This window comes from Mustela lutreola, chromosome 8 (genome assembly GCF_030435805.1).
Source record: "Mustela lutreola isolate mMusLut2 chromosome 8, mMusLut2.pri, whole genome shotgun sequence".
NCBI lineage: Eukaryota > Metazoa > Chordata > Mammalia > Carnivora > Mustelidae > Mustela > Mustela lutreola.
The window spans coordinates 147018582-147045089 of NC_081297.1; the positions used below are offsets into that span (position 1 = coordinate 147018582).

General features: G+C 57.2%; 1 protein-coding gene across 10 annotated transcripts in view; it reads left to right on the forward strand.

The window, feature by feature from the left end:
- Nucleotides 1-26508, forward strand: part of ARHGAP8 (Rho GTPase activating protein 8) — a 66351-nt gene that overhangs the window by 1575 nt on the left and 38268 nt on the right. For 5 of the 10 annotated variants that reach the window (XR_009357008.1, XM_059187236.1, XM_059187228.1 and 2 more), the window contains exons 2-5: nucleotides 5833-5938; nucleotides 6972-7082; nucleotides 15839-15958; nucleotides 18640-18783. Coding sequence is in view for 8 of the 10 variants with exons in the window: in XM_059187236.1 (XP_059043219.1) it covers nucleotides 7037-7082; nucleotides 15839-15958; nucleotides 18640-18783 (310 nt within the window). In the remaining 2 variants the exon portion in view is untranslated. Of the gene's footprint in view, nucleotides 1-670; nucleotides 1320-5832; nucleotides 5939-6971; nucleotides 7083-15838; nucleotides 15959-18639; nucleotides 18784-25423; nucleotides 25840-26508 lie in introns of those variants that run through there. The other 5 variants (XM_059187229.1, XM_059187232.1, XM_059187230.1 and 2 more) reach the window with 4 other exon arrangements.

Here is a 26508-nt window from a genome sequence, read left to right on the forward strand (position 1 = left end):
CTTGGACCACCCTAGAGGTGCCTGGGTGCTTATCTTCACCACGTCCAAGAATCCACCCCATTCTTTGATCTTAACCCTCTTTTGGGGATGGGGAAACTGAGGCACAGAGGCAGCAGGAGGGGGAAGGAGCCACAAGAGGGGGCAGAGCTAGTTTTTAAGCAGGGTCACTTTCTCTCTCAGGGACTCAGCCTCCTAACCTGTGAAATGGCCCCGTTGGCCATCCTTCCCCAGAACAGTCACGATCACCATCACTAAGGGCCATTAAGCCCTCACAGAAGGCTTGATTGCCCCACCGCTGGCTCACAGCCGCTTCCGAGGCAGGACTGTGACTGTTCCCTTTTACAGAGGAGGAAAGGGAGGGAGGGAGGCCCAGGTGACTTTACGAGGTTGCAGGGCCAGCGGGCGGAGAGCTGGCCTCGTGCCCACCGTGTCACTGCAGCGTCCACACCTCCCCACCGGGCCATGGTGCCTCCGGGGGCACTGAGTTCTGCCTTCTCGGTGGAGCCATTTGAAGCCTGCCCGTGACTGCCCACCGGAGCTCTATGAAGTTAGCCTGGGGTAGAAGAAGACTTTTCTATTTCTTTTCGGATAAATTATTAAACTTTACCATCAATCCTTGGGTTGAAATGGATGCTCATGGTAAATGTACCGTGTGTATCCAGGGGCTCCCCGGGCTTCCCGGGCTTCCCGGGGCACATGTAAGGGGAGCCCTTCTGGGCCCCGCACCAGGGGTGGGGATGGCCTGGAAGATGCCCGTGGGGAGGGAGCTCTTGCCGGTGACACGCCCCAGCCGTCTTGGCGGAGCCTCCTGGAACTTCTGGCAGCCAGCTCTGGGTGCTGTCCAGGTTTCTGGGTCCTTGGAGGGCAGGAGACCTGGCTGAGTCTCCGCCCCTGTTTTCTGACCTCTCAAATGGGCCACGTCAGGAGCCGGTTGTCCTGAGGCTCAGAGGGAACAGTGTGGACACTCAGTAGGGCAAGGATGGGGCTGAACTTAGTAGTGACTCTGGAGCCCCCACCCCGACTTCCCCGGCCCCCGGCTGTGTGACCTGGACCTGCTAGCCAGCCTTGCTGGCCATCTCTGTGCCTCGGTTTCCCCATCTGTAAGACACAGACAGTGTTATCACCTGCTCATTGGATTTCTGGGAGGATCAAATGAGTTAATCCACACTGAGCCCTAATACAAATGTGGCACCTTTATAAGTGTTTCTCAGCGTCGGTTCAACCCATGGACCCTGGGAGAGTGTGAAGAGTGGACTTGGGTGTGACCCATTCCTTCCCTTGCAGAGGGCAGCCGTTCACCCTTCACTGACCCTGGACAGGTGAGCAGTTAATTTTCAGTTGAGCTGGTGACTGTCCATCAGAAGGAACTGGTTTGGCAGCTCAGGATTCCAGCAGCTCCCGGGGAGCTGTATTCCCCACCGCCCCCCTCCGCTGGTGGGCGGTGGGCAGGCTGGGCGGGCATGTTGGTTATCCGCAGGAACGCCCTGGTGGTTGAAGCTGGGGAGGATCTGGAACCAGTGGGGCTGTGGGTGGGGCTTCTGGAAAGTGCCTTTTCTTTAGGGCTTGTTCCGTGCTAAGTTCTCGGTGCCTCTGAGGCCCCTACAGCTCCCAGGTTTGGGAGCTGGGAGCGAGAGAGGGACCACCTTTGGTTCTGTGCTGTTCAAACACCTTGCAGGTTTTTTTTATTCATTTGTGTTTTCTTCTGTGTGGGGAAGTTCAGACAATTGGAAATAAGCAGGACGTCACAGCATCGGGCACTGTGTCATGCTACGGCTGAGTCTGACCTAGGCTCACCCCCACTGCGCCTGCTTCCCTCCAGACCTCTAGCCCGCTCCCTGCCACCTGCTCACCCCCTCTTCCTCTCCTGCTCCTATAAAGCAGCCCCCAGACTCCATAAATATCACAGTGTGAATCCTGTTTTCTTACCATGACCGCAATACCATTGCCACGCTTGAAGCAATGAACACGGGGGCGCCTGGCTGGCTCCGTCAGTGGAACATATGACTCTTGATCTCAGGGTTATGAGTTCAAGCCCCACGGTGGGTGTAGAGACTACTTAAAATGCTAAAAGAACAACATAACATAATTCTGTAATATCCAGTGGTCAGAATTTGGATTCCCATTTGCTACAAAGAACACTTTTTATCTATTTATTTTTTTAAAAGCTTCATGAATGATTTTTTTAAAAAAGATTTTATTTATTTATTTGACAGACAGAGATCACAAGTAGGCAGAGAGGCAGGCAGAGAGAGAGGGGAGGAAGCAGGCTCCCCGCTGAGCAGAAAGCAAGATGTGGGGCTCGATCCCAGGACCCTGAGATCATGACCTGAGCCGAAAGCAGAGGCTTTAACCCACTGAGCCACCCAGACATCCCAGTAATTTTTTTTAAAGATTTTATTTATATATTTGTCAGAGAGAGAGCACGTGCACACACACAAGCAGTGGGCAGAGGCAGAGAGAGAAGTAGGCTCCCTGCAGAACAAGGAACTCGATGTGGGACTCAATTCCAGGACTCTGGGATTGTGACCTGAGCCGAAGGCAGTTGCTTGACCAACTGAGCCACCCAGGTGCCCCAGTTTTTCTTTTTAAGTAGGCTCCGTACCCAGCATGGAGTCCAACATGGGGCTTGAACCCATGACCGTGTGCATAAGACTTGAGCTGAGATCAAGAGTCAGATGCTTAACTGACTGAGCCACCCACGTGCCTCCCCCACAACCAAATTTTTTTTTTTTTTTTTTTAAATCGGGATCCAGATAAGGTCTCTGTGTTTTGGTCAGTTCACCTGACTTGGGAGGCACGGCCGCCCGGTTTTGGGCGTGACCTGTGCCAGCTGTCTCTTCCTCGGTGACCACTAGGACGCTTCGCCTCAGAACACTCTGCCCCTTGGTGTGATGTCATCCCTTTCACTTGATTTGATCCTCAGGAAGGTGTCGGTGGGGCTTGTGCCTGCTGCACGGGGCAGGAAGTGGGGCCTGAGGGGAGCTGGCGGTCCCCCTAAGGGACACTGTGAGAAGAAATGACGGACAACTGGGACGGAATGAGCCCATCTCACCCTGTCCCTGCTGCTCACGGCAGCCGGCTCCGGGACTGGGTACCGACGGGAGCAGAGTCAGGTCCCTGGCTCTGGCAGGTAGAGTGGCCTGACCATCTCCTGGGACCTGGGGCATTTTTTTTTCCCTCTGGCCGCACTGAGGGGAAGTCAGTATTTGGTCTGGCCACACTGTCACCGGATCTTTCTATAAAGAGGTGTCTGATGGCAGAAGTTTGTGGGTTTACCGGGGCTCCGTGGGTCCCACTTCAGTTTCCCAGGAGGCAATGGAGCAGATAGATTTGAATTCAGTTTGTATTATTATTATTATTTTTAAGGATTTTATTTTTTTTAAGTTTTATTTATTTAGAGAGTGAGAGCACAGTGTGGGGTGGAGGGGCAGAGACCGGGAGAGAGTCTCAGGCTGACTCCCTGCTAAGCACAGAGCCTGACGTGGGGCTCAGTCTCCCAACCCTGGGATCATGACCTGAGTTGAAATCAAGAGTTGGGCCCTTAAACTGAGTCATGTGACCAGGAGCCCCTTTAAAGATTTTATTTTTAAATCTCTATACCCAACATGAGGATTGAACTTACCACCTCCAGACCAAGAGTCACATGTTCTACCAACTGCGCCAGCCAGGCAACCCCACCCCCTCCCCCTGATTGAATCATTGAATTGAACGTGAGCCAATGGTAATAATAGAAACAATATAAGGATCCCTTACTCCCTGCAGGAGCCGTAGGTTCCAGGTAGCCAAGACAGCATGTGCAAAGGCCCTGGGGCAGGAATAGCTTGAAGCATTTGAGGGGCAACCTCAGATGGACTTGAGGCCCATGTGGCTGGAGCAGAGAGAGTGGGGTTGTGTGGCGAGGGCCTGAGGTTGTGGCGGGGCCCAGGCATGAAGAGCCAGTCTTTCAGGTGTTTGCAGGGGTTTGAATTTTATTCCAAGAACTACAGGCAGGTGTTGGTGCTCAGAGGGTGTCAGGAGATTATGGATTGGGTAGTTGGAAGACCAGACTCGGGGAGAGCAGTCTGGGCCAGAGCTATGGGTCTGAGGGTGGAAAGCATGGGGTTGAGCATCCCATAGGAGAGAAGAGGTCCCGAGACTCCTCTGCCCTGATGGGTCTGAGTTGTATGATGGAGACTCTGGCAGGGGCCCCAGCTATGTCCTCTCCAGGGACAGAGCAGCCTGGATGGTGGGCAGTGGAGTAAGTGAGGCCAGCAGGGGGAGTGACCTTGAAGTGTTGGTAAGACCCTGCTAGGGATGTCTAGAATGCTAGACTCTGTTGTGTGCCTTTTGTCTGTTCTCTTGTTCAACAGACACTCCCAGCCCTGGGGATGGTAAATGTTGGGCCTCTGGGGTGAGTCAGACACGGCCTGGCTGTCAGTGAACTTATAGGGATGGGTCAAGGACACACAGACACATGGTGCAGTCTGAGGAGGGCTGTGATGGAGCTGGGGGCTGCCAGAGCTCAGAGGAAGGCCCTCTCCCAGCCTTGGGAAGGTGGGGTTTGGGTGGGTGGGGCAACCGGGGCATCAGGAGGCTTTTGATTATAATGAAGAGAAAACCCCTTTCTGAACTGGGTGATATATTGGCCTATGTAGCTGAAGTGGTCTGGTGACAGTGTGGAGATCAGGTATGGCTTGATCAGGGTTTGGCAGTTCCCTGCCTTTTTTATGAACCTCTGGATCTTCAGTGGGGAGCGAGTTGGCTGCAGCCATTTCAGGCCTTATCTTCATCCATGGCTATTTGGAGAGAGACTTTTCCAGTGGTCCTCTCTTGAGATCTTTCCCAGAAGCATCTGGAAGACTTTTCCTGGGGGCCTCACAGGCCTGAATGCACCCACTCCTGTGGCCCCAGAAATTGCCATGTGCTGACTGGCTCAGGCTTGGCTTCCTCAACAAACCTTTGAGAAGAGAGATAGGATTACTCTTAGGTAATCGGGCCACCTGGGAGGGCTGTGCAGGCGGTGGTGTGTACACCTGAGTGGGCACCTGGGAACTCCAGGCAGCGCACCAGGATTGCTGGGGAGGGAGCAGCCCTGTCTGCCCAGCTGGCTGTGGGAGCAGCTGAGCCTTGACATTGGTGTCTACAAGAGCCACAGGAGGGTCGGGTGGCCCCAACAATGGGACAGGTTCCTTCGCCCTTTGGGAGTACCAGGCCTGGGGCAAGGTCATGCAGCTGGAGGCAGCCTGTTGGATCCTGCTGCTGGTGCCTCAGCAGGGAATCTCGGACAGGTTCTAGTGGGTTCCGGTCCTCCTGCCCGGACAAACGGTCTTCATGTGCCTCCTTGCCAGCGTCAGGGACTCAGAACTGTCTGTGAGGTAGTGGGAGGGTCAGATTTAATGAATTTGGAACAGACCTGAAACAAAAGTATAAAAATTAGTTTTTGGGAAGGGGAGAGAGTGCCCCAGTGCGTGCACCGTGGGGGAGGGGCAGGAGAGAAGGGCTTCATCTCAGGACCCTAAGATCATGACCCGAGCTGAAATCAAGAGTCGACACTTGAACAACTGAGCCATCCAGGTGCCCCTAAAAATTACTTTTTATGGGGTCCCTCTAGAGACCCCGGATCCCAGCTCAGTGGTCAACCTTCCACTTTTCCTCCCCCTCCCCCTTAATCTCCCCCCACCGTTCTCCTCCCCCTCCCCCTTTCCTTTCCCTCCCCCTTCCCCCAGCCAGGAGCAAGGGCTCCAGCCCCTCACATGTGGACACTGTCTCCCCTTCCCCTTGGCTGTGCCAGCCCCTCTCCCTGGGCCCTGGTGCCTGTGAAATACAGGGTGAGGGACCTTCCCCTCCTTCCAGATCCCTGTAGCAGAACCCTGTTCTGAGACACAAGCTGAGCCCTTCCTCTGTGCACCCTGCACACGACCACACAACTCAAATTCAACTTAGTGCTAATTCGCCCAAGGTAAGTAGGTGTTAATTTGTAGCTACTGCATTAACAGAATTGCTTTGAGGGCCTGTTTGTGAAATGTGCAAATGCATTCTTACAGCAACAAACCATTTTGCTATGAATTATAAACAGATGAGTCCGGCAATTTGAAATCTCTGTCGCATCACGTCCGCGTTGCGGCACGCCTGCCCTGGTCCACGACTGCAGTCAGGTCCGGCCCCCCTTCCTGACTGCTCAAACCCCTCCATGCAGTGGGGGCTCCTCAGGCCTGGCTCACAGCTGTGGGGAGAGGGCTCAGCATGGAGAGCCCCCGGAGGGAATTGCCGTGGGGTGGACTGGAGTGGAGGGGGACAGAGCTTGTGCTTCAAAGCCACCGCCCAGGACAGAAAGTGTGACTGTAGTGTCTGCAGGGCGCTGAGTTCTAGGGCTCCTGGGTCCGCAGGTCCGGGCAGCAGCTCAGCCCCCAGGACACTGATCCGCTGAGGGAGGCCCATGGCGGCATTAATCTAAGGATCCAGAATGAGGGGCGCACTTGCCCGCAGTACATTTGTGGCCGAGGGGACGGGGCACTAACAGTGGGAGAATCCTGCAGATGCAGGTGGTGCGGATGACGAGGGTGGGCGGTACAGATTTGGTCTCCGTGCCAGGGAGAGCGCCCTAGACCCGGGCACCCTTCTGAGGGTCTTTTCTTATTTATAAAGGGTCCCTTTTGACCTTCCCTAAACTAATGAGGTGACTCAGGCTGGGCCCCTAGAGAGGGGACCCCCTCCCCACTCCTGGTTAGAGAGTTAGAACTTTCAGCCCCACCCCTCAAGCTCCAGGGAGGGGGCCTGGGGCTGGAGCCTGAGTTCCATCCCTCTTGGTGGTGATTAGTCACCAGCTGAAGGGGGCAGAGCTCTGAGACCCTGAGGCTAAGAGAGCTTCCTGGCAGGTGAGCCACAGCACACCCTAGGGAGAGCACAGAGGCTCCATGCATAAATCTCCCCCCATTCCTTGCCCTGTGCATCTCTTCTGTTTGCCCGTTCCTGAGTCATATTCTTTCCCACAGGTCAGTGATCATAAGTCAGGTGGCTTCCTGAGTTCCTGAGTCTTCTGCTGAGTTACTGAACCTGAATGGCGGCTGTGGGAGCGCCCGAATTTGTAACCGCATCAGTTCGAAGTACACTTTAGCCTGGGTGCCTGGGATCTGGGACTGGTGTCTGAAATGGGGCAGTCACTCGTGGGACTGAGCCCTGAACCAGTGGGGTCTGTGCTGACTCCGGGTTGATTGTGTCAGAGTAAGATTAAATTGTGGGACTCCCAGTTGGTGTTGGAGGATCAGAGAAGTGGTGTTGAAAAAACATCGTTGCTGGAAGAAAACACCACACAGGGGCAGAAAGAAATTCGAGGCTCAGGGAAGAGGCTGTGTAAGGGCCCTGGGGTAGGTGCAGCATGGGGTTTGGGCAAGCCTTTGATGCCTGGTTTCTGTGGCTGCAGCCACCTGAGAAAGGACGCCCAGGGCGAGGGGGTGCGGGCGGAGTCGAAGCCCGACTTGAAGCCCCAGGCTGGGGGCCCTCTTCTCCTTGAGCCTGAGCCTGCTGTCTTGTTAGGAAGGCAGGCGGGGCTAGAAGTGCCTTTCCTCATTCAGGGTCCCTTTCTTGCAAGGCTCAGGGTGCCCAGAGCAAAGTCACATTAAAAAATAATTTCCAGGAGGGCGCCTGGGTGGGTCAGTGGGTTAAGATGCTGCCTTCAGCTCGGGTGGCGGTCTCAGGGTCCTGGGATCGAGTCCTGCATTGGGCTCTCTGCTCAGCCGGGAGACTGCTTCCCTCTCGCTCTCTCTGCCAGCCTCTCTGCCTACTTCTGACCTCTCTCTGTCAAATAAATAAATAAAATCTTAAAAAAAATAATTTCTAGGGAAGGGATAAAGCTGTGAGTGTCATACCGATATAGACTTGAACACATGTTAAGGATTTTATTAAACTCATGAGGGAAGCAGGCAGATGCTGTCACTGGTTGAAAGGAGGTTCTGAAGCGCGGAGGCATTTACAGATCCGGAATATGGAAATGAAAGTGAAAAGGGAGGGAATTGGGGCATTTCAGGGGAGGAAGGGGAGCGGGAAGACAGAGGAGTCACGGGATTCCATTGGGCAGGATGGAATTTGCACGTCTGCGGACGAGAAATGATTTTGTCTTGCTCTCGCTGTCAACAGTTTGCAGAGTTACCAAGTAGCCCCCAAAGGATGGAGTCAGCCAAGTAGGGCGTCTCTGTTCTAGACAACGTATACTTTTCCGTCAAGGCACAGGTTTGCTCCCACACCTACGAGAAGGCACCTGTGGGGACTGGTCGTCAACACCAGGAAATCCGCTGGTAGCGGGAGGTTTAAATGATAGTTTAAGACCCTTGGTGAGCAAGGGGGTCCCACTGCAGAGACCAGCCTAGGAGTCACAGGTGCGTCCTGGTGCAACACAGGCCAACACCTTGAAGAACTTCCTGGAAGGAATTCTGATAAGACAGAATTAACTGGTTGGCACAATGGGTGGGGTGGGGTGAGGGCAGGTGCCAATGTTTACTCTCCTCTTTGCATTTAAAAGAATATGTTTGACATTTCCCACCGTATTTGGAGTCATTCTGGTTCTAGGCAGGAATCAGGAAACCTGGTTTTAAGATCCAGCTCTCCACTGACTTGCTGTGTGACTTTGGGCAAGTTCCTTATCGTCTCTGGGCCTCTGTTTTCCTGCTGTACAGGGACAGTTGATGGCACAGTATGTTCACTGCGGTCCTTCCTGGGATCACTGTTTTGTGATTCTGATAATCCTTGGGAAGGAGGAATCTGGGTATGTGAGAGATTTGTCTCAGGTTCTCCAGGGACAGAGAACCAATAGATACTCATATATAAAGAGTTTTGTTTCAAGGTATTGGCTCATGTGGTTGTGGGGACTGGCAAATCTAAAACCTGCAGGGCTGTAGGAATTCTGTGTTGTAGTCTTGAGGCAGAAGCCGTTCTCTGAAAAAAACTTCTGTGTTTGCTCTTAAGGTCTTCTACTGAGGCCCACCATGCCATGGTACATTATCCACTTTACACAAAGTCAACTGGTTGCAAGTCATATCTACAAATACTTTCACAGCAACATCCAGGCTAGTGTTTGACCAGACAGCTGGGCACTGTAGTCCAGACAAGTTAACACAAAAATCAACCATCACAAGGCCAATGGGACCAGACTTACCCTGGTGCCAGAGCCCACTGCTCCCCCAGATGCCTTCTGGCCAGTCAGCACCACCTGACTGGCTCCTGGACTTGGAGAAGGCAGAGCAATTGTGTCTGGTGGGGACAGGACACTGGCCTCCCGGAGGAACTCCTGGACTCCTTAGTGGCAGCTGCGGGACAGACTTCCTTCTGCTCTGGCTGTGTTCCCATCCTGTGTGGGGTGGGGTCCCACTGACCCCACGCAGCCGGGGGTTAGGAGCTGTCAGACTCTGGTGCAAACCCCGGGAGCACTCCAGGACGGTGTGCCTTATTTTATTATCAGGTATAGGATTGGAGGAGTGGGCATGGCCCCCGGGTCCATCCAGATAGATCCACACGCCCCACGCCCCCAGACTGGCTGTTGCCCCCGGTTGTGTGTGACGTGCCCACGTCTGAGCACGCAGACTTCAAAACGAAGCTGCCTGTGCTTTCTGAGATAGGTAGTCCGGGTGAAGGTTTTGAGCCTGTGAAGAGAAGGAGTAGTATCGCTCTGTTTGGTTCAAGCAGACTCTGGAGGAAAAACAAAGCTGTCTTGGCTTCTGTGGCTTTGAACTCCCAACTCCCCACCAGTTCCTTGCCAAGACCTCCCGCTGTGCCGCTCGGCAGGGGGGCCTCCCCCCCCCCCCGCCCCAGGGCATAGGAGCAGGAAGAAGCCTGGGTGCATTCTGGTGGTCAGTGCCTCCCATGAGGCTTTGAAGGGAGAATGTTCCAGACGTGTCCTCCCCCGGGTTAGGTGGGTCCCTCAAGACATGCCCCCAGAAGGTTGCTTTCAAGCTGTTGGTCTGGCTCTTAGCAGGTGTATCAGTCCAGGCTAGCCCACAAAAGGGACACGTGTGGGACTCGGGAAGCTCTGGGGGTGGGGACAAGATGGCCTCCTTCCCTCATCAACTCCAGGGAGCCCCCTTGCCTGGTGTGAGGGACAGCAGAATGACGGGGTGACAGGAAGACCCCCATAAGACTGGGTGCCCCCTTCCCCAGCAGCAGCAGCCCTTGGCACCCTTGTGCCTGACCGCCAGTCTCATCGGGTGGCCCCGGGACAAATGACAAAGGTGAGCCACGTTCTCAGCTCACCGGGCTTCCTGGCCAGAGCTGATCACAGCCCAGCTGCTGTGGCCATGGCGATGGCTGTGGCCGTGGCCAGAGCTGTGGGTGTAGATGATTGAGTTTCTTTTCTCACTTTCACTGCAGGTAGCGAGTGGCTCGCAGCCAGGCCTGGTGTCACCCCTCCCTCCCTGGTGCCCAGTGAGCTGCCGTCAGCTCCGGGGAAGCCGGATTTGGAAGGTGGCCCAGGGCTCCCAGCTTGGACACGGTGGGCCACGGGGTCCGCGTGGGGCAGCGCCAGGCCTCCCTTACCTGGGTCTCTGGGCCCTTCATCCTGCCAGGGAGTGAACCCAATCGCCCCTGTGCACCCTGGCCCTGGCCAGTGGCCAGCTGGCTGTAGGGCTCCCCTCCCATTACCTGCTCTGCCCTGGGCAGCCGCGGCCTCCAGGGTCAGGTGACCTCAGAAAAACGCGGGACGTGCAGGGCCGGGGAGGCTGTGGGCAGAGCTGGTGGCGGGTCCAGGCTCTGGTATGAAATGTGGGTGATGACCGATGGGTCTGGAATTGTCGTGTGTGCTGGGGTAGGAGGCAGTGTCAAGGCAGGTGGGGGACCTCGCAGGAGGTGAGGGTGTGAGACTCCAGTATGCCTGTGTGTGTGTGCGTGTGTGCGTGTGTGCGTGCGCGTGCGCGGGGAGTGTGGAAGGGGGTGCCTGTGACTCCCGAGTCCTCGCTGGTCCCTCTCCCCCCTCCCTCCCCCTGTCCTGGGCTCCCCCCTTGTGCCATCAGCGTCTCCCACCAGCGTCTGCTGCGTCCTGGCAGCAAGGACTAGGCTCTTGCTCCATCTCAGCCCAGAGAGGGCAGAAGCCTGGGCAAGGCCACCCAGCCGTCCGAGGAGGGGGCAGGGCAGGGAGCACGGGCGGGGGCGGGGGTGCAGTGGGAGGTGGCGGGAGGAGGCTGGCTGAAACTGACTGAAAGTGACCCGAGCTAGGTCACTGTTGCCATGGCTCCCGGGAGTGGAAGTGCAGAGCACCTGGGTTTCCCTGTGCCAGGGTGAACCAGGAGAGAGGGCAGAGGCAGAGACCCCCGGGGCCTGCCTTGGGCCCGTGTTCGCACCTTAGCGGCCTCAGTTCTGTGCTCTGGCAGATGGGGACGGTGGCCTTTCTCGGGGCCCTGGAGCGGGGCAGGGCCGCATGCCCACCTCCCTCACTCCGTCCACACCTGGTTTTTATCAGAATTGTTCAGAGGAGAGGAACACGGATGGCATCGTAGCGAGCACACACGCTTGATTCAGAAATGGGTGCCGTTCACTGGGGATCCACGGTGTGTCTGTCTTCTTCTTTTTAAATAACATCAGCTTGCGAAGAGGCCAGGCCGGCGGTCTTGCGGAAAGTCTCCTTGTGGATTTCTCTGAGCGTGTTCATGGCTCTGAGCGTGTTCATTGCCCGCCATGGCGCCCTCTTGTGTGTTCTTTGATCCCCGAGGGCTAGTTTCTCTAGAAGGTTTCTGGGGGCTTCACTAGACCCACAGGAGACATTCCGGCAGTCTTCGTAGGTGGGTCCCTGGCATGGTGGCACCCCAAGAGCCGCTGACATCTGGGGGCTAAGGTCGCTTGTGCGACTGGGCTGCCGGCCACGCCTGTCTGGACACAGTCCTGTGGTTCCCTCTTCCCTGCACCCCAGATCGCCTGTCTCATTGCAGCAAGGGGCGCCGGCTCCCACCCCAGACCGTGCTGGGCCGTGCTGCTGCTGGCGGCCCTGGGCCTCGGGCTGAGTGTTCTGGGGTGTGGGATGTTCGGGGCCAATGGCTCAGGGGCGGGACGGGGGGGGGAGTGAGCCATCAGGGTGGATTGCAGCGTGCACGGGTGATCTGAGTGTGACTGTAGGATGCGGGCACGTGTGGACGAGGACCTGGAGACTGTGTGCAGAACTAGAAGTTGTTCACAGGGTTAGGGGGAGGCTTTCGTCCTCTTGAACACAGTCCTTCCGTGTTGCTGTTAAGCCATCTTGCCTTTGGAAATGCACTGAGCGGAGAGGGGAGGGCGAGGGACTGACTTGTGGCCACATGAAGTGGATGGGGCTCGCGAGGAGATCATGTTGTCAGCCTGTCAGGGAAGTTCGCATCAAGGGGAGAGCAGTGACCTTGGGGGCCCTGTGGCGTCCTGTGGAGGTAGAGAGCCAGGACCGGGTGTGGGTGTAGGGTTGAGGTCGGCTGGCGCATGACGTGGTGTTGCTAAAGCCAGATTTCCCCCTCAGAGTTTTTGGAAATGAAGTTCATTTACTTGTACCACAAGCACAAAGAAAAGCAGTATGGGTGGTGATCATTTTCTTCTCTTAAAGTAGAGAATGTTGAAGTAGTTTCCATTGAGTGTTTCAGCATGCACTGACTTTTCAAGGAAAAAACACGGAAGCACTCATTTTATTAGAAGTGACAGGTTGTCCATAACCCAAACAGGCTTAAGCAGGAAAGAGGATTTATTGGATGTTTGCATTCAGGTGTGGCTGGATCCAGGTGCACAGTGTTTTATGGGATTGTTTCTCTATCTTCTGTGTTTGGCTTCATTTTTCTCCCCTTCCACATGATGAACTTTGGTAGCTCCAGGCCCATAGCCTCTCAGGTTTGGGTCCAGCGGAATATATTTAACATGTGTCCCTTCTCAGGACACCCGAGTGGCTCAGTCAGTTAACCGTCTGCTCTTGCTTTCAACTCAGATCATGATCTCAGGGCTGTGAGATCGAGCCCTGTATTGGGCTCCACGCTGAGCCTGCTTAAAAGAAGGAGAAAAAGAAGTAGTATTTCTTCTCAGTAGCTTTCATGGAAGTCTTAGAATTCACTCTGCTTAGATCAGCTGAGGGCATGTGATCATGCCTGCCCACCCTCATCTCTGTGGCTTAGGGAATTTGGTGCCAGGATTGGGCAGGCAAGGATCCTGCGTTCCATGCTTGGTGCCCGAAGTAGAGCTTCTTGCCACGTTGCATGGCCTCTGCATGCCTGTGGTGTGCACGTGTACTTCTGTGCGTGTGTGAGTGTGTATGTGAGAGAAAGAGAGATAGAGGGAGAGAGAGAGAGTGTGGGGGGTGTTCCTGGCAGAGCGGGTGGGGATGCTGGTGGCCAAGAGGACAACAGTTCACTCTGTCCAGCTAAGGAGTCCCTTCCTGTGTTGTAGGCCTGGACTCTGGCCATAGCGTGTGTCTGTGGCGGCGTTTCATTGCACAGACTGTGCAGACCACACGGGCTGGGGATGCTGTTTGCTGTGCCCCTAATGTCCCTGATGTTTGGGGGGTGGCCTCCCTGGCCCATGTGGGACCTCAGCAGGCGCCTTGCCCTCTCTCAGCTACTGCCTGTTGCTGGTGAGGTCAGCTCCCTTCCTCCTGCTGACCTCTTCCTGGTCGGGTCCCTCTCTCAGCCTGAGCACTTCCAAAGGCACCCATCTGTTCCCCTCTGTGTCCGGGGCCCCGGTGCCCTGCCCAAGACATGGTTGTCAAGTGAATGTTCAAGGCCTCTGTGACCTCCCCACCCTCCTGCTGAGGCCTGGGTGTCAGCCACACCAGCCCCGGCCGCCTCTCCCCTGACCTGCCTCTGCGGAGCTGCCTACAGCCTTCCCACCTGCTGGGCAGCCCTTCCCGAGTGCCTGATGCATCTGACCCCCCGGACACACAACAGCACCAGGAACCCCATGTGGCCAGCCCCCGCGCCCTCCCTGTTGGGGCAGGCACCTTCCTGACCTCCGTTGCCATAGGGTCACTTCGTCTACTTCGAACTTGTAAAGCATGGAACTGTGCGCTGTGTCACCCTCTGCATCTGGCCGGTTGCTCCCCCCTTGTCAGGACACCCACTGAGGATGGCCTGTTCACAGGGCCGTAGAGTGCGCCCCGTGGGACTGTCATGGTGACAGCCCCTTCCACTGGCCCTGGCTCCTTGCGTCATTTCCCGTGTGGGGTGTTTTCAGGAGTGCTGCTCGGAGCGTCCTCACCCCGTTTCCTGTCTCTCCATGCACAGATGTACATGTTCTGTGCATGGGTCCAGGCTGGATTTGCGGGGTCCTGGGTGCCCACCCCTGTGTATTTCTCTTTTCAAGTTAGATTCTGATGTTTAAACACTGGCGGCGGTCATGGATAAGCGCAGGCTCTGACTTCTCCCCGCAAAGGGAGTGGGTGTGGCCACGATGAGCCGTCTCTCCGCGACCCCCGGGAAGGGGGCGAAGGGGGCGTGCCGTCCCTGCCCTGGGCCTTCCCCGACTCCCTGCTCCCGCACACCTGGTTGATGTCGTGGGTCAGCGTCGCAACATCCTCCACGCCTCTCCTTCCCGGGCTCTGCCTGCGAGCAGGAGCCTCCCTGACCCGTGGCTCAGTTCTCTCATCTGTAAAACGGAGACGAAAAGCAGCGCTTTGCCAACAGAGAGTTTGAAGAAGAAGAAGGCAGCAAGGTTGTAGACTCTTTGTGGTCCTGAAACACCCTCCTTACATTGTCAGCCACACGTTGTCTTAGTTCAGGCCACTGTGTCTTGTACTGAGAGCCACACAGGCCTTTGCGAAAATGGACAAAGGCCAAGCGTGGGTAACTACACGGAATTACCAGCCCGTACCCTGGATCTCTTGGAGAACGGCTTTCTTGCCACATCGTGCATTTCCTCTTGCTAGGAAAAGCCGGGCCAGACCACGTGCTGCTCTCACTGTGCGTTTTCAGTGTTTTAGAAACACCTTTATCATGATACGATTCAGGTGACATAAACAGTGGGCCTGCACAAAGCCTGCATAGTCCCCGTGTTTAGCGTCATCTCGGAGAATGTGCACCTGTCACCCCCGTCACTTTGAGGACATTTCCTTTACCTCAGAAGGAACCAGTGCCTCCTGGCTTCTTGGCTCTGCCCGTCCATCCGTGTTCCCTTCCCTCTCCCAGCCCTCGGCAGTCACCGATCCGCTGCCTGTCTATGACCTTGCCAGTTCCAGATGTTTCGTATGAACGGAATCATGTCTTTTGTGACCGGCTTCTTTCGCCCAGCGTCACGTTTTGAAGAATCACCCACGTGGTACCACCCTCGGGGGTGCAAATACTCCATTGTCTGGGGCCTAAGGGAGTTCTGTAAAGATTTGTGTGGGCACTGACGCATTATCCCAGGCACAGAATAACCACATTTGGTGACTTGTAGCTCTGCAGCCACGAGCAGTTCTAGTTGATCTTTGCTGGCCTCAGTTTCCCTGTCCATAAAATGGGTGCAGGAGTGAGTATGTGTCTTTGTGCAGGCGTGATGGTGGCCTTGAGGACTTCGGCCCTGAGGGTGCCGTTCCCACTCGAGGTGTGCGCTGCCCCCTGGCCCCCTGCCCTGCCCTCCTGCGACATGGGGTGGTGTGGTGAGACAGAGCTCCAGCTGGGGGCACCAGGGCCCAAACAATAGGCAGTCACATACACGGGCCTGCACCTTTGGGGCTCCGGCTCCCCGGACCTCCCTCACGTGGAGGGTGGGCTGGGCAGGTGAACAGAGGTGGAAATGTTGTCTTGATTTGGGGTCTTGGGGGATCCGAAGTGGGTGTTTTTTTTTTTTATGTTAAGGAGAAAGAAGCAAGCCGGGCACATGAAGGCATTTCCTTCATTCCTTGAGCCCTCCCGGGTCCTGTGTGTTCCATGTCCATGGGTTCTCTGTGCTTCTCCCTCAGGGTGTTGGAAGGAGCCCATGCCGGAATCCCCGAGAGGTGGCGTCGGGACGGTGTGCCTGGGTCGCCCTGCCCAGCAGCAGAGCATGTCCCAGCTGGACTTGGAGGAGTTGGCCGAAATAGGTATCGGATGCTCTCCTTCTGGCCTCCTCCTGCAAGGAGATCCTGGGTGTACATTGTCTTTTAATAGATCATCTACGTATGTGGGGCTCAGGTGGGGTAATAGCGTCGGTCGCTGCTTCAGGCTCTCCACTAAGGTGCCAGCTTCTGCATCCCCATCTTACAGACAAGCAAGCTGAGGCTCAGGGTACCTGGAAAACGTGCCCCAGGGCACCCGGTGACAGGGGCCAAGCGGGGAGGAGAGCCTCTCCCCGGAATCGCCCCCTGGCGTTTTGGTTTGGATCGTCAGTGTACATGTTTACCTGCGAGGCTCTTCCTGTTACTCACTCGGGCCCGGGCTGTTTGAGTCCACTTCCCTCCTCCAGGTCTGCAAAAACCGGGGTAGATCCTAAGAATCTGCTGACGGCCTGTTGCCCTGAAATAGACGGATTTCATTTCTGTGACCTGCGTCAGCGCGTCCCAGATGCACGACGCCTTGGCTGGTTTTGCACCTGCTGCGTGATCCACGCCTGAGAACCCATCATTGTGCCTCTGGTTTGCTCCCCTGGCTGCTTCAGCCGTGCAGCCGCATGGAAGCACTTCTCACTGGGGCCCCCGCTGGCAGGAGCGGGAGCCCGACGTCAGCGGCACGGTCAGGGGAGCCCGACGTCAGCGGCACGGTCGGGGAGCCCGACGTCAGCGGCACGGTCAGGGGAGCCCGACGTCAGCGGCACGGTCGGGGGGCCCGACGTCAGCGGCACGGTCGGGGGGCCCGACGTCAGCGGCACGGTCGGGGGGCCCGACGTCAGCGGCACGGTCAGGGACGGCTGAAGGGGATGTCTTTGTCCCTCCTTGGATGGTCCAGTGTTCTGCCTCCTCCCGTTTCCATGGCTGGGCCCCACGTGCTAAAGCAGTTTTTCCTTTTTCTTTTTTTTAACTGAAGTGCAATTAACATACCATAAAATTAGCTTAAATCAAAGTATTTACTACCTTCAAAATGTTGGGCGGTGTCCCCACAACGTTAGAACATTTCCATCACCCCAAAAGGAAACCCCAAACCCCGTTAACAGTTACTCCCTCCCTCGGCCCCAGCAGCCATCAGTCTACGTTCTGACATCCTGGGGTTACCCGCCCTGGGCATTCCCATTAATGGAATTCTACATCGTATGGTCTCCTCTTTACCGTGGTCTGGTATTTCCAGGTTTCCAGGTCCGTCTGGGTCGTCACACTATCAGTACTGTGTTCCTTTTTTTTTTTTTTTTTTTAAAGATTTTATGTATTTTTTTGACAGACAGAGATCACAGGTAGGCAGAGAGGCAGGCAGAGAGAGAAGGGGATGCAGGCTCCCTGCTGAGCAGAGAGCACGATGTGGGGCTCGATCCCAGGACCCTGGGATCATGACCTGAGCTGAAGGCAGAGGCTTTACCCCACGGAGCCACCCAGGTGCCCCTCGCACTGTGTTCCTCTTATGTCTAGATAATACCCAGCACATGGGTAGCCCACATTTTGTCTCTGTCTGCTCCTCCCTGGATGGATGTGTGGCTGGCCGGGGCCACGTCTTGGCTGCCATGATCGTGGCGTGCACTTGTCTTTCATAGAACACCTATTCCTGGTTCTTTGGGGTGCCCTGTTTTCCAGAACTCAGCTTGGGGGCGCCTGGGTGGCTCAGTGGGTTAAGCCTCTGCCTTCGGCTCAGGTCATGATCTCAGGGTCCTGGGATCGAGCCCCGCATTGGGCTCTCTGCTCCGCAGGGAGCCTGCATCCCCATCTCTCTGCCTGCCTCTCTGCCTCCTTGTGATCTCCCTCCATCAAATAAAGAAATAAAATCTTAAAAAAAAAAAAACAGGAGCCAGAACTCAGCTTAGCACCATCCCCCGCTTATCAGGATGCTTCACGTGGCTGCCTTCCCCGCGTCTGTGTCTCTTCTCTTCTCATCACGACCCCCGCTGTCGGATTTAAAACCCACCCTAGTCCAGTATGACCACGTCTTAGTGAGTTTCATCTCTAAAGACACTATTTCCGAATAAGGTCCCATCGTGAGGCTCCAGGCGGACAGGACTCTTGGAGAGACCCTCCTCCCCCCGGCGCATCTGGGGACCAGAGTCTACTCCAGCCTACAAGTCGAAGGTCCCGATCTCTTTCCAGCTGAAAACATCTCTGCCTTGATTTGTTTTGCATGGAGGAACCCCCCCACCCCCTGAAATGAAACCAGAAGATGGTCCTTTTTCCTCCTTCATAGCACAGTGGCCCATTTTTGTCCTCCAACCCAAATGTGGTTTCCTGCGAGCTGCCCGTGTACACATCTTCAATGAGGGCTTGGGTTGGTTGGAATTTGGAGCTGGGCAATCGAGTTCAAGTCCACACTCCACTGTCCAGGAGCAGTCTGACCTTGGGCCCTCATTCCCTGTCTGAGCCTCAGTTTCCACCCCTGTCGGTGTGGAGGGTAGTATTCAGCCCTGAGATGTCATTTTATGCCTCCATGATTCTGCACGCTGAGCGGGCATAGTGGGTGTGCAGGAGAGGCGGGCACATAGTGGGTGCGCAGGAGAGGCGGGCACATAATGGGAACACAACAGAAATGGGTGCATAGTGGGTGCACACTGAGGCATGGTGACTGTCCTATAAAGAGACCTCAGGAAGCCGCCTCATTGCCCCCTTCCTCAAGAAGACAGCTGAGCCCCTCTTATCCTTGTTGTCTACCATAGAGCTGCAGAGAGATGAGGAGGAAGCAGCTGCTCTGAGCATAGTGAGGAGGCCATCGGCAGCGCCCGCAGTTGCCCAGGACCCTGCACTGAGCATGAATCACCCCTTCTACGACGTGGCCAGGCATGGCATCCTGCAGGTGGCAGGTGGGTCGCAGCCCGCGCGTGAGCAGGGAAGGAACGGAGGGAGAGGGACAAGTAGACTCTGCTCTGGGCGTGGAGCCTGACGTGGGGCCCTGAGATCAGAACCTGAGTCGGAACCATGAGTCAGAGGCTCAACCGACGAGCCCCCCAGGCGCCCCGGCGATGGGTTATTATTTTTTTTTTAAAGATTTTATTTATTTCTTTGACAGACAGAGATCACAAGTAGGCAGAGAGAGAGAGAGAGAGAAGTAGGCTCCCCGTGGAGCAGAGAGCTGAGGCGGGGCTCAATCCCAGGACCCTGAGATCATGACCTGAGCCGAAAGCAGAGGCTTTAACCCACTGAGCCCCCCCAGGCACCCGCGATGGGTTATTTTTAAATAAATGAGTAAATACTTTAAAATTTTCCCTTCTAGGTTTCTAGTATGGGCAATTTTTATAGAAATAACCCACTTTTAAAACGTTTTAAGACTCTTTGAGGACCTGAGCGCCTGGGTGGCTCTGTCAGTCGAGCCTCCAACCTGAGGTTTCGGCTCAGGCCATGATCTCAGAGTCGTGAGATCAAACCCCACCTCAAGGTGTGCACTGAGCCCGGAGTCTGCTGGGGATTCTCTCTCCTTCTCCCTCTGCCCCTCCCCCAGCTCACACGTGCTCGGTTTCTCTCTTAAATAAATAAATCTTAAAAAAAAACAAAATATAGCTCCTTGAGGATGCCAATAGTTTTTAAGACTATCGATGGGTCCCAAGACCTGGAAGTCTGAGAAGCGGTGACCTTGCACGTAAGCGGGCTCGGCGGATGTCCCTCGAACACTCGAGAGGCATGTGTATCCTGCGGTGTTGGGCGGAATGTTCCGTGTGGTTCTGCCGGGTTCGGTTGATGCGTGGTGCTGTCTAGATTTCTGCCTCCTCCGGTCACTTCCGCGTCTGCACCGGCTCAGCTGTTGACTGGGGGGGGGGGGGGGGGGCTCAGAAGGCTCGTGCTTGGGATTTGTCTGTTTCTGCCTTTGATTCTGTCCACTTTTGTTCCGTGTGTCTCGACACTGTTCTGGGGGGCACGTACACGTAGGGCTGTCCCGTCTTCGGGTGTGTTGACCTCTGTGTTGCTTCGAGATGCCCTCCTTTACGTCTGGCTGTGCACCCGCTACGGCAACCGTGTGTGACGTTCGTGTCGTCGGGCCGGCCGGGTGCTCTGTCCTTACTGGTGTTGGTGGGTGTGTCGTCTCCGTGCTGTTCCCTCAGCCGGTCCCAGTCTTCACGGCTGACTCGCGTCGCAGTTAGACACTTTCCCACTGTCTGTCCTTTGGTCCTTCTCGTCCTCCATACGGCCACGTTCTCAGGGCCCCGCCGGCGTGCTCGGGACTCTGCACCGGGTCCCCGGGCTCTGGCGAGCGTGAGGCAGAGGGCTGGCACTGTGGGGCTTGTGGTTTAGGGTGACCCTTCCTGCCGCGGTGTGGGGCTGCCGGTGGCAGCTGGGGGTGCCCCCGATCGGAGCAAGAGCAGTGGTGTCTGAGTTCACGCTGTGGAGCTTTTCACCATCAGGCGGGAGGACCCGCTGACACCTGACTGGGACGGGGCCCAGCAGAGCGGCTGAGGCTCCCAGGGGTGCGGAAGGAGAGTTGAATCAAGAGATGGGGGCCCTGGGAAATAAGCTGGGGTCCTTCCTCTTGTGTGCCTCATCTCCGCCTGCCGGCCAGCGGGCCTGGGGGAAGGGACAGGGCTTCTCCCCTGGAGAGGCTGTCGGCGGCCCATGCTTTGTCCTGGATCCTTCAGGACCGCTCAGGGTCTGTGGGCTGCCTTGGGCTGCAGGCAGCTTCTCCCAGGGATGCTCTGAGGTCAGCCGGGTGGCACACTTGAGCCCCTCCTCAGGCTGCGGGGTTCTTTGCCGGGATGACAGCCATCCTCGGGTTCTGGAGAGTTCTCTTGTTTTAGACCGGAGTCTCTTGAGACGTTGAACTGTCTTTAGAGAACACCTGATGGCCTCAGGTGACCCTTAAAAGAGGCCAGCTCAGCCAGAGTTCCTCCGGAGTCAGGCAGAGGCGGCCGGAGCAAAGCTGGATGGAGCAGCTCTCAGCGTGGCTGAGGTAGACTTCACGGCAAAGACTAGAGCAGGGGAAATCCAGACGCTCCGACCTGCCCGCGGCTAAGCAGAGAGATATCATTCGGGCAGAAATCAACGTCCTGAAGCCACCACCGGCTTTTCTATCAGAGCACCTGGCCAGAGCCCCTGGCGTTCCCTCACGGAGGGTCAGTCCCCTGCTCCCTCCTCCCAGCCTCCGCCGGGCATCCGGCTCTGTCCCCTCGTGCCTAGCTCCGGTGCACGCTCCTGGGTAGCCGGCCCGCCTCGGGGACAGCTCATGACCTGGAACCCTTCACCCTGCTCCACAGGGAAGCGACGTGGGGCACCCTGTGACACCAAGGGGTCCAAGGGGTCCACTTGGGGCATGAGCAGACCTCACTCCCCACCAAGGGGGACCCCCTGGTTTCCTCTCCGGGTGTCACTCCCCCCAGAGCTGGACACCCAGAACCGCAGCTAGAAATTGGAGCCGTTACACAAAGTCATATTGAATGATCTGTCCCTATTGAGGGGGCGTGCACTTGGCCAAAGAGAAGCTTTGTAGCATTGTAACCCTTTAAGATAGTGTTTTGCAGAGAAAGTTGATTTCGGCGTTTCAAGAAGTGGTCACCGTCCAGAGCTCCGTCTGGGGCCGGGGCTGTGAGCCCGAGGGAGGTCCCAAGGGTGGAGAGCGGGGCAGGCAGGAAGGGTCCCGAGGAGCGGAGAGGCCTAGGCGGCCGGGGGCGGAGAAGAGCAGAGGGGGACTGGTGGCCGCCCCAGTCCTGGCTCTTCCTCCCCCACAGTTTACACCCCAGCCAGGCCTCCCTGCGGGTCGCAGCCAAAACGGGTCTTCCGGCCCCCTTCATTTTTGCAATAAAAGAGGAGCAGCCGTCAGACAAAACCCCAAAGCGACAAACGCCCAAGTCACTCCGGGCTGGATTGCTGCGGCCTTTATTATGCATTTTAATCGTCCTTCTCCCGGAGCCGATGACGGATCGTCGGGAGCGCGTTCCGGGCCATGGCTCCGGGAGCCGTTTCTTTATTCATAAACTGGGCTTCTCCGTCTCGGAGACAGTGAGCGATGCTGTGCAGCGCGCGGTGCGGGGAGGAATAGGGGTCATGAATTAAACGGGTGCCTCGCAGAATTTGCATTTTATTGATAGTTTTCATTTCCTTCCACATTATATCATTTTGAAGCCCGTTTGCGATACGCTGGCCTGTGTCACCGGAGAGCGGCGGAGCGATATTTACTCACATTGACTGATGTCATTGATGCAGATGCCGTGTTGACTGCTTAATAAGCAGGAGGCCAGGCTGTCCCAGGGGTCCCTCAGGGCCGCCCCGGGGGCCTCCCCGCTGGCGTCGCGGGCGCTTGGGGTGGGGGGTGGAGGGCGCTGTGCCGACCCGGCTGGGGGTGCCACCGCGCAGCTGGGAACCCCGCCCCGACGGGCCTCAGCCTCCTCGTCTGTAAATGGAATAGCACACCTGGAGACAACCCCCATCCGGCCCGTGGAAACGGGTCACATGTATTGAGCACTTACTGTGTGCCGGTGCCATGCCGAGATTTTACTAAAGTTACTGTTTCAGTGCTTCCCAGCCGGTATTATTTTTTTTTAAGATTTATTTATTTGAGAGAGAGAGTAGTGGGGAGGGGCAGAGGGAGACAGAACCTGAAGCAATCTCTGCGTTGAGCATGGAACCTGATGCGGGACTCGATCTCGTGACCCTGAGATCACGCCCTGAGCCAAAACCAAGAGTCGGATGCTCAACTGACACAGCCCTCTGGGCACCCCTTCCCAGCCACGCTGATTACCGGGCCTGCCCTGCAGGGTGGCAGAGAGGCTGGCTTGGGACTGCCCTGCTGTGAGGGGACCAGGATCCCAGGGCCCGGGCTGTCCTCCCTGTCTCCTTGTCCACAAGTCCAGTCTGCCCGCCGCCGCCCTCGCCGTAAGCTTTACAAGTCTGTCCGTCTGCGTAATGCTGGGATATTAGCTTAGGGGACATTTAGAAATCGGGGGATGCGGAAAGATTGCACTAAGTGACGTTGCCATTTTGGTTTTGAGGGGAGTAAAAACCCTTCACTGGTGGCCCAACACCATGCGAATTGATGAACTATGCAAACAGTAGGTGCACAATAAGTGTTTATGCCGTGAAGGAGTGAATAAGTCAGCGCTTTATACGAGCGGGATGAGAAGGGACTGGGCTAGACGTGGGCACTGGGCTCCCAGGCCCCCTCCACGTCCCTGCCTGTGGCTCGCCCGCGCTGGCGCTGTCCGGGGATGCTCCTCTCCCTCGTTTGCAGATGGTGGTGGACGGGGCTTACGGCTGGTCAGTGCCCCTCACGCCCCATCGCTGGCTGAACGGAGTCCACACTCTTCACGGGGAGTTCGTCCCTCTGACCCCGGCCTGCCTTGTCTCTGCACACCCTCTACCCTCTGGGCCCGCTGACCAGAGCCGCGGTGGCGTGTCCCCTCGCCCGGCCAGCACAGCATCTGTCAGCAGCCCTGGGTCTGGGGGCTTGGACAGGCCACAAGCCCCCAGCCCACCATCAGCAAATCGGCAGAGCAGAGTAGGGAGGGAAGCAGGGCCTGTGGGCTGAGGAGGGCAGGGCGCTGGTGTCTGAGGAGACCTGCTGTGTCCTGGCCTTGCCCAGAAGGTTGGCATTCCTGAACACTGGGTCCCGGGGTGGCCTTGCTGGGCCCTTGTGGCAGGGCATGTGCTCCCCACATCTGTCCCTTTTCCTCTCTGAGGCTTTGCCGTGCCTGCACTGAGTCTGTGCTCCTGACTGTCTTGTACAGTGGCAGGCTGTGGACGTTCTGCTTGCTGCCTCTTTCCAGCCCCAACAGTGCCTGACCGTGGCCCCCCAGGACACCGAGTGGGTCTTGGCTGGGCAGCTTTGGTGGTGGAAGCTCTCTCTCCCTTGGGATCCGCTGGCCTGGGCAGCTGCTCCTCCTTCTGGCCCCGCATCCACTCCAGGCCATCAGCCTTCTGCACTGGGGACCCTCCATCCTGGACGGGCTCATCTCTCGCCCAAGGCTGCACCCGTGCACCCCTCAGCCCCGCCCACCCCGTGTATGCACGGACTGGCTCCGCCTCCTGTGGCCCCCAGCAATGGCCCGGCAGCCCAGGCCAGCACTGGGGGCTCCTCTCCAGTTGTGGAGGTCACTGGCCCCCACCACCTTACTCCCTCCCACATGCGGTCTCTGCTTGGGACGCCCCACTCCAGGTCCCCTCCACCAGCAGCCGGTGGGCCTTCAGAGCGACCCGTCAGGTGGCGTCTCTTAGTTCCCTCCTCACCGGCTCTGCAGTGTCAGCGGGATCAAGTCAGACCCTCACTCTCCTCGTCCCCGTGGCCTTGACCCCGCCTTCCACCATCATTTCCCAAGACAGCCCGCAGCCCGCGGTGGCGCGCCTGTCAGACCCGTGCTGTTCTCGGCCCATCAGGGTGGCCCGCGAGCTGACGTCCGCTCTGCCCTCAGCAAGGCCTTGCCTGCAGCCCCAGTTCCTGCTTCATCATCCCTTTCTGGAGCTTGGCCTCTGCGTCTCTGGCCTGCTGGGTGTGGTGGCCCCCCAACAACCCTGTCCCGCCCCGCTCTGGCACAGCCGGCGTGGCAGGGGCGCAGGGTCATGTGACACGGCGGGGTAAATGGCGTGTCTGGTCTTTGTCTCTGATTCTTGGGAAGTAGCCTCTGAGTCCTTGCAATTTCCCAAGTGGCAGGAGCAGCTGTTTCTGCCAGAGAGGAGGCTCACAGCGGACCCCGGGTCGTGAGTGCTGCCAAGACAGCTCAGGACGGGGCTGCTGAGCCAGAAGGACCAACCAGGATGAGAGGTTCCGAGCTTTGTGACCTCCAGGGGCTGGAGACTGCCTTCAGTCCGCTGCCAGGTGTTTGATCCGCATTGATCACCGACGGAAGCGCATATGGACTGAGTCACAGCTCTGTCCGCTGCACCCCTGTGGTGAAACCAGTGAGGACTCCGGAGCCGCATGCCCGGGTGGTGGTGGTGGTGACATGTCGATCTGCCTGACTGCAGGGGGAGGCGGCGGCGTGGGTCTCCACACCCAGGACCCTCCCACCCCGCCCCCTGCGTCTCCGCTTCTGGCTGGTCTTGACTGGCGTCCTTTATGGTAGAATGGAAGTGAGCTGGTGAATTACCGACAGGAGGCCGTCGTGGGAGCCTCTGGGTTTGTAGCCAGCTGGTCCAAAGAGGGGTGCCCGGGGGACCCCCGACCAGCAGCTGCTGTCTGAAGCGAGGACCCTCTGTGGAGAATGGAGCCCTTCGCCCAGGAGGTGTGGCCCAAGCCCAACCAGGTGGAAGGTGCTGGAGACGTAGCCTGTGGCTGCCAGAGCCCGCAGGCTTCTCAGCGGCTTGTGGGGGGCGGGCAGAGACCCCCTCTGGGGCCGGGCGAGGCCCGTGTCTGGTCTCTCTGCCCACGCTGAGTGCACAGTGGGCCTTCCGTGAATGCTTGTTGAACTTGTCTTCATTTGCCATGTTATTTTGTCACCCCAAGAGTTTGCACTTGGCCTGATTGGCAACGATGACGCCACTCGGGGTTCTTGTCCTTCCATCACGGATGCTCACTTTCTCTTTCAGCCCCAGGGGCAATTAATTCCACGGCTTCGGTCGCCCCACGGAAGATCCCCAGCTTGAGAGGCAATGCACAGGCAAGGCACAGTCCTTGTGCTCCCCAGGCGAGCAGACACCGCTTGGCCACGGGACCCCGGCCTCTGAGACGCTCGGAGCAGTGTGTGGGACACACTCCCCTCCCGGGCACGCCTGCTGAGGGATTTGTGCCCGAAGCCCCCATTCGGTGAGGCTTCCGGTGCAGCCCTTCCACGCAGGGGCTCTCTAGACACGTGGGAAGCGTGAGCAGAATCCGTGAGGAGCCCCGGAAATGAGAAGGTGCCGTGTCTGGAAATCGGAACAGCTCTCGAATTCTGAGCATCAGAGTAGCTTCCGGGCTCCTGGGAAGATCCAGACGTGTCCCCCATAATAAGCAGCCGTCCCGGGTGTGCAGTTAGGGCAAGCCACGAGCGTGCACGTGGGTGTGCACGTGTGGACATGTGTGCGAGCGAGTGTGTGTGCAGTCCCCACTAGCTCCAGTCAGAGCCGGACAGGCTGGGAAGCGCTGCTCTTATTGTTTCTCGTTTTAAGCAAATCCCTGAAAATAGCTGTAAATACTTCGTTAGGATGAAAGCGAATTTAAAGTGGTGTTATTTCTAGAAGGGTACCTGCTTTCTTCAGGTTCTAGAATCTGTCTCTCAGCTGATCAGTGACGGGTGATTGGACATAATTTGAGGCCAGGCATGGGCAGTGGGCCTGCGTGCTGGGGACACAGATGATCAGACGGGCATAGGCCCTTGGGGAGCAACCCCCCTTGCACTGTCCCATGTGTGGTGAGGACCACGGTGTCAGCAGAGTCACAGGGTCCCCTGGGCCACGCCAGTGGCAGCACCAAGCACCAGGACTCCTGTTCACAGTCCAGGGAAGACTGTCCCCCAGGCCCCCCCAGCCTTCTCCAGGGCCTGGAGTCCTGGGGGTGTCAGGGACGCTTGAATTCTATGAGGAGGAGGCAGTGGGCAGGGTGGCCGGACCCCAGGGGTGAGGCCAAGTGCATCTAGGTTCGAGCCCAGGTGCCCTCCGTCCGCGGAGCCGCTGTGCACCGGTGACTCAGCCCG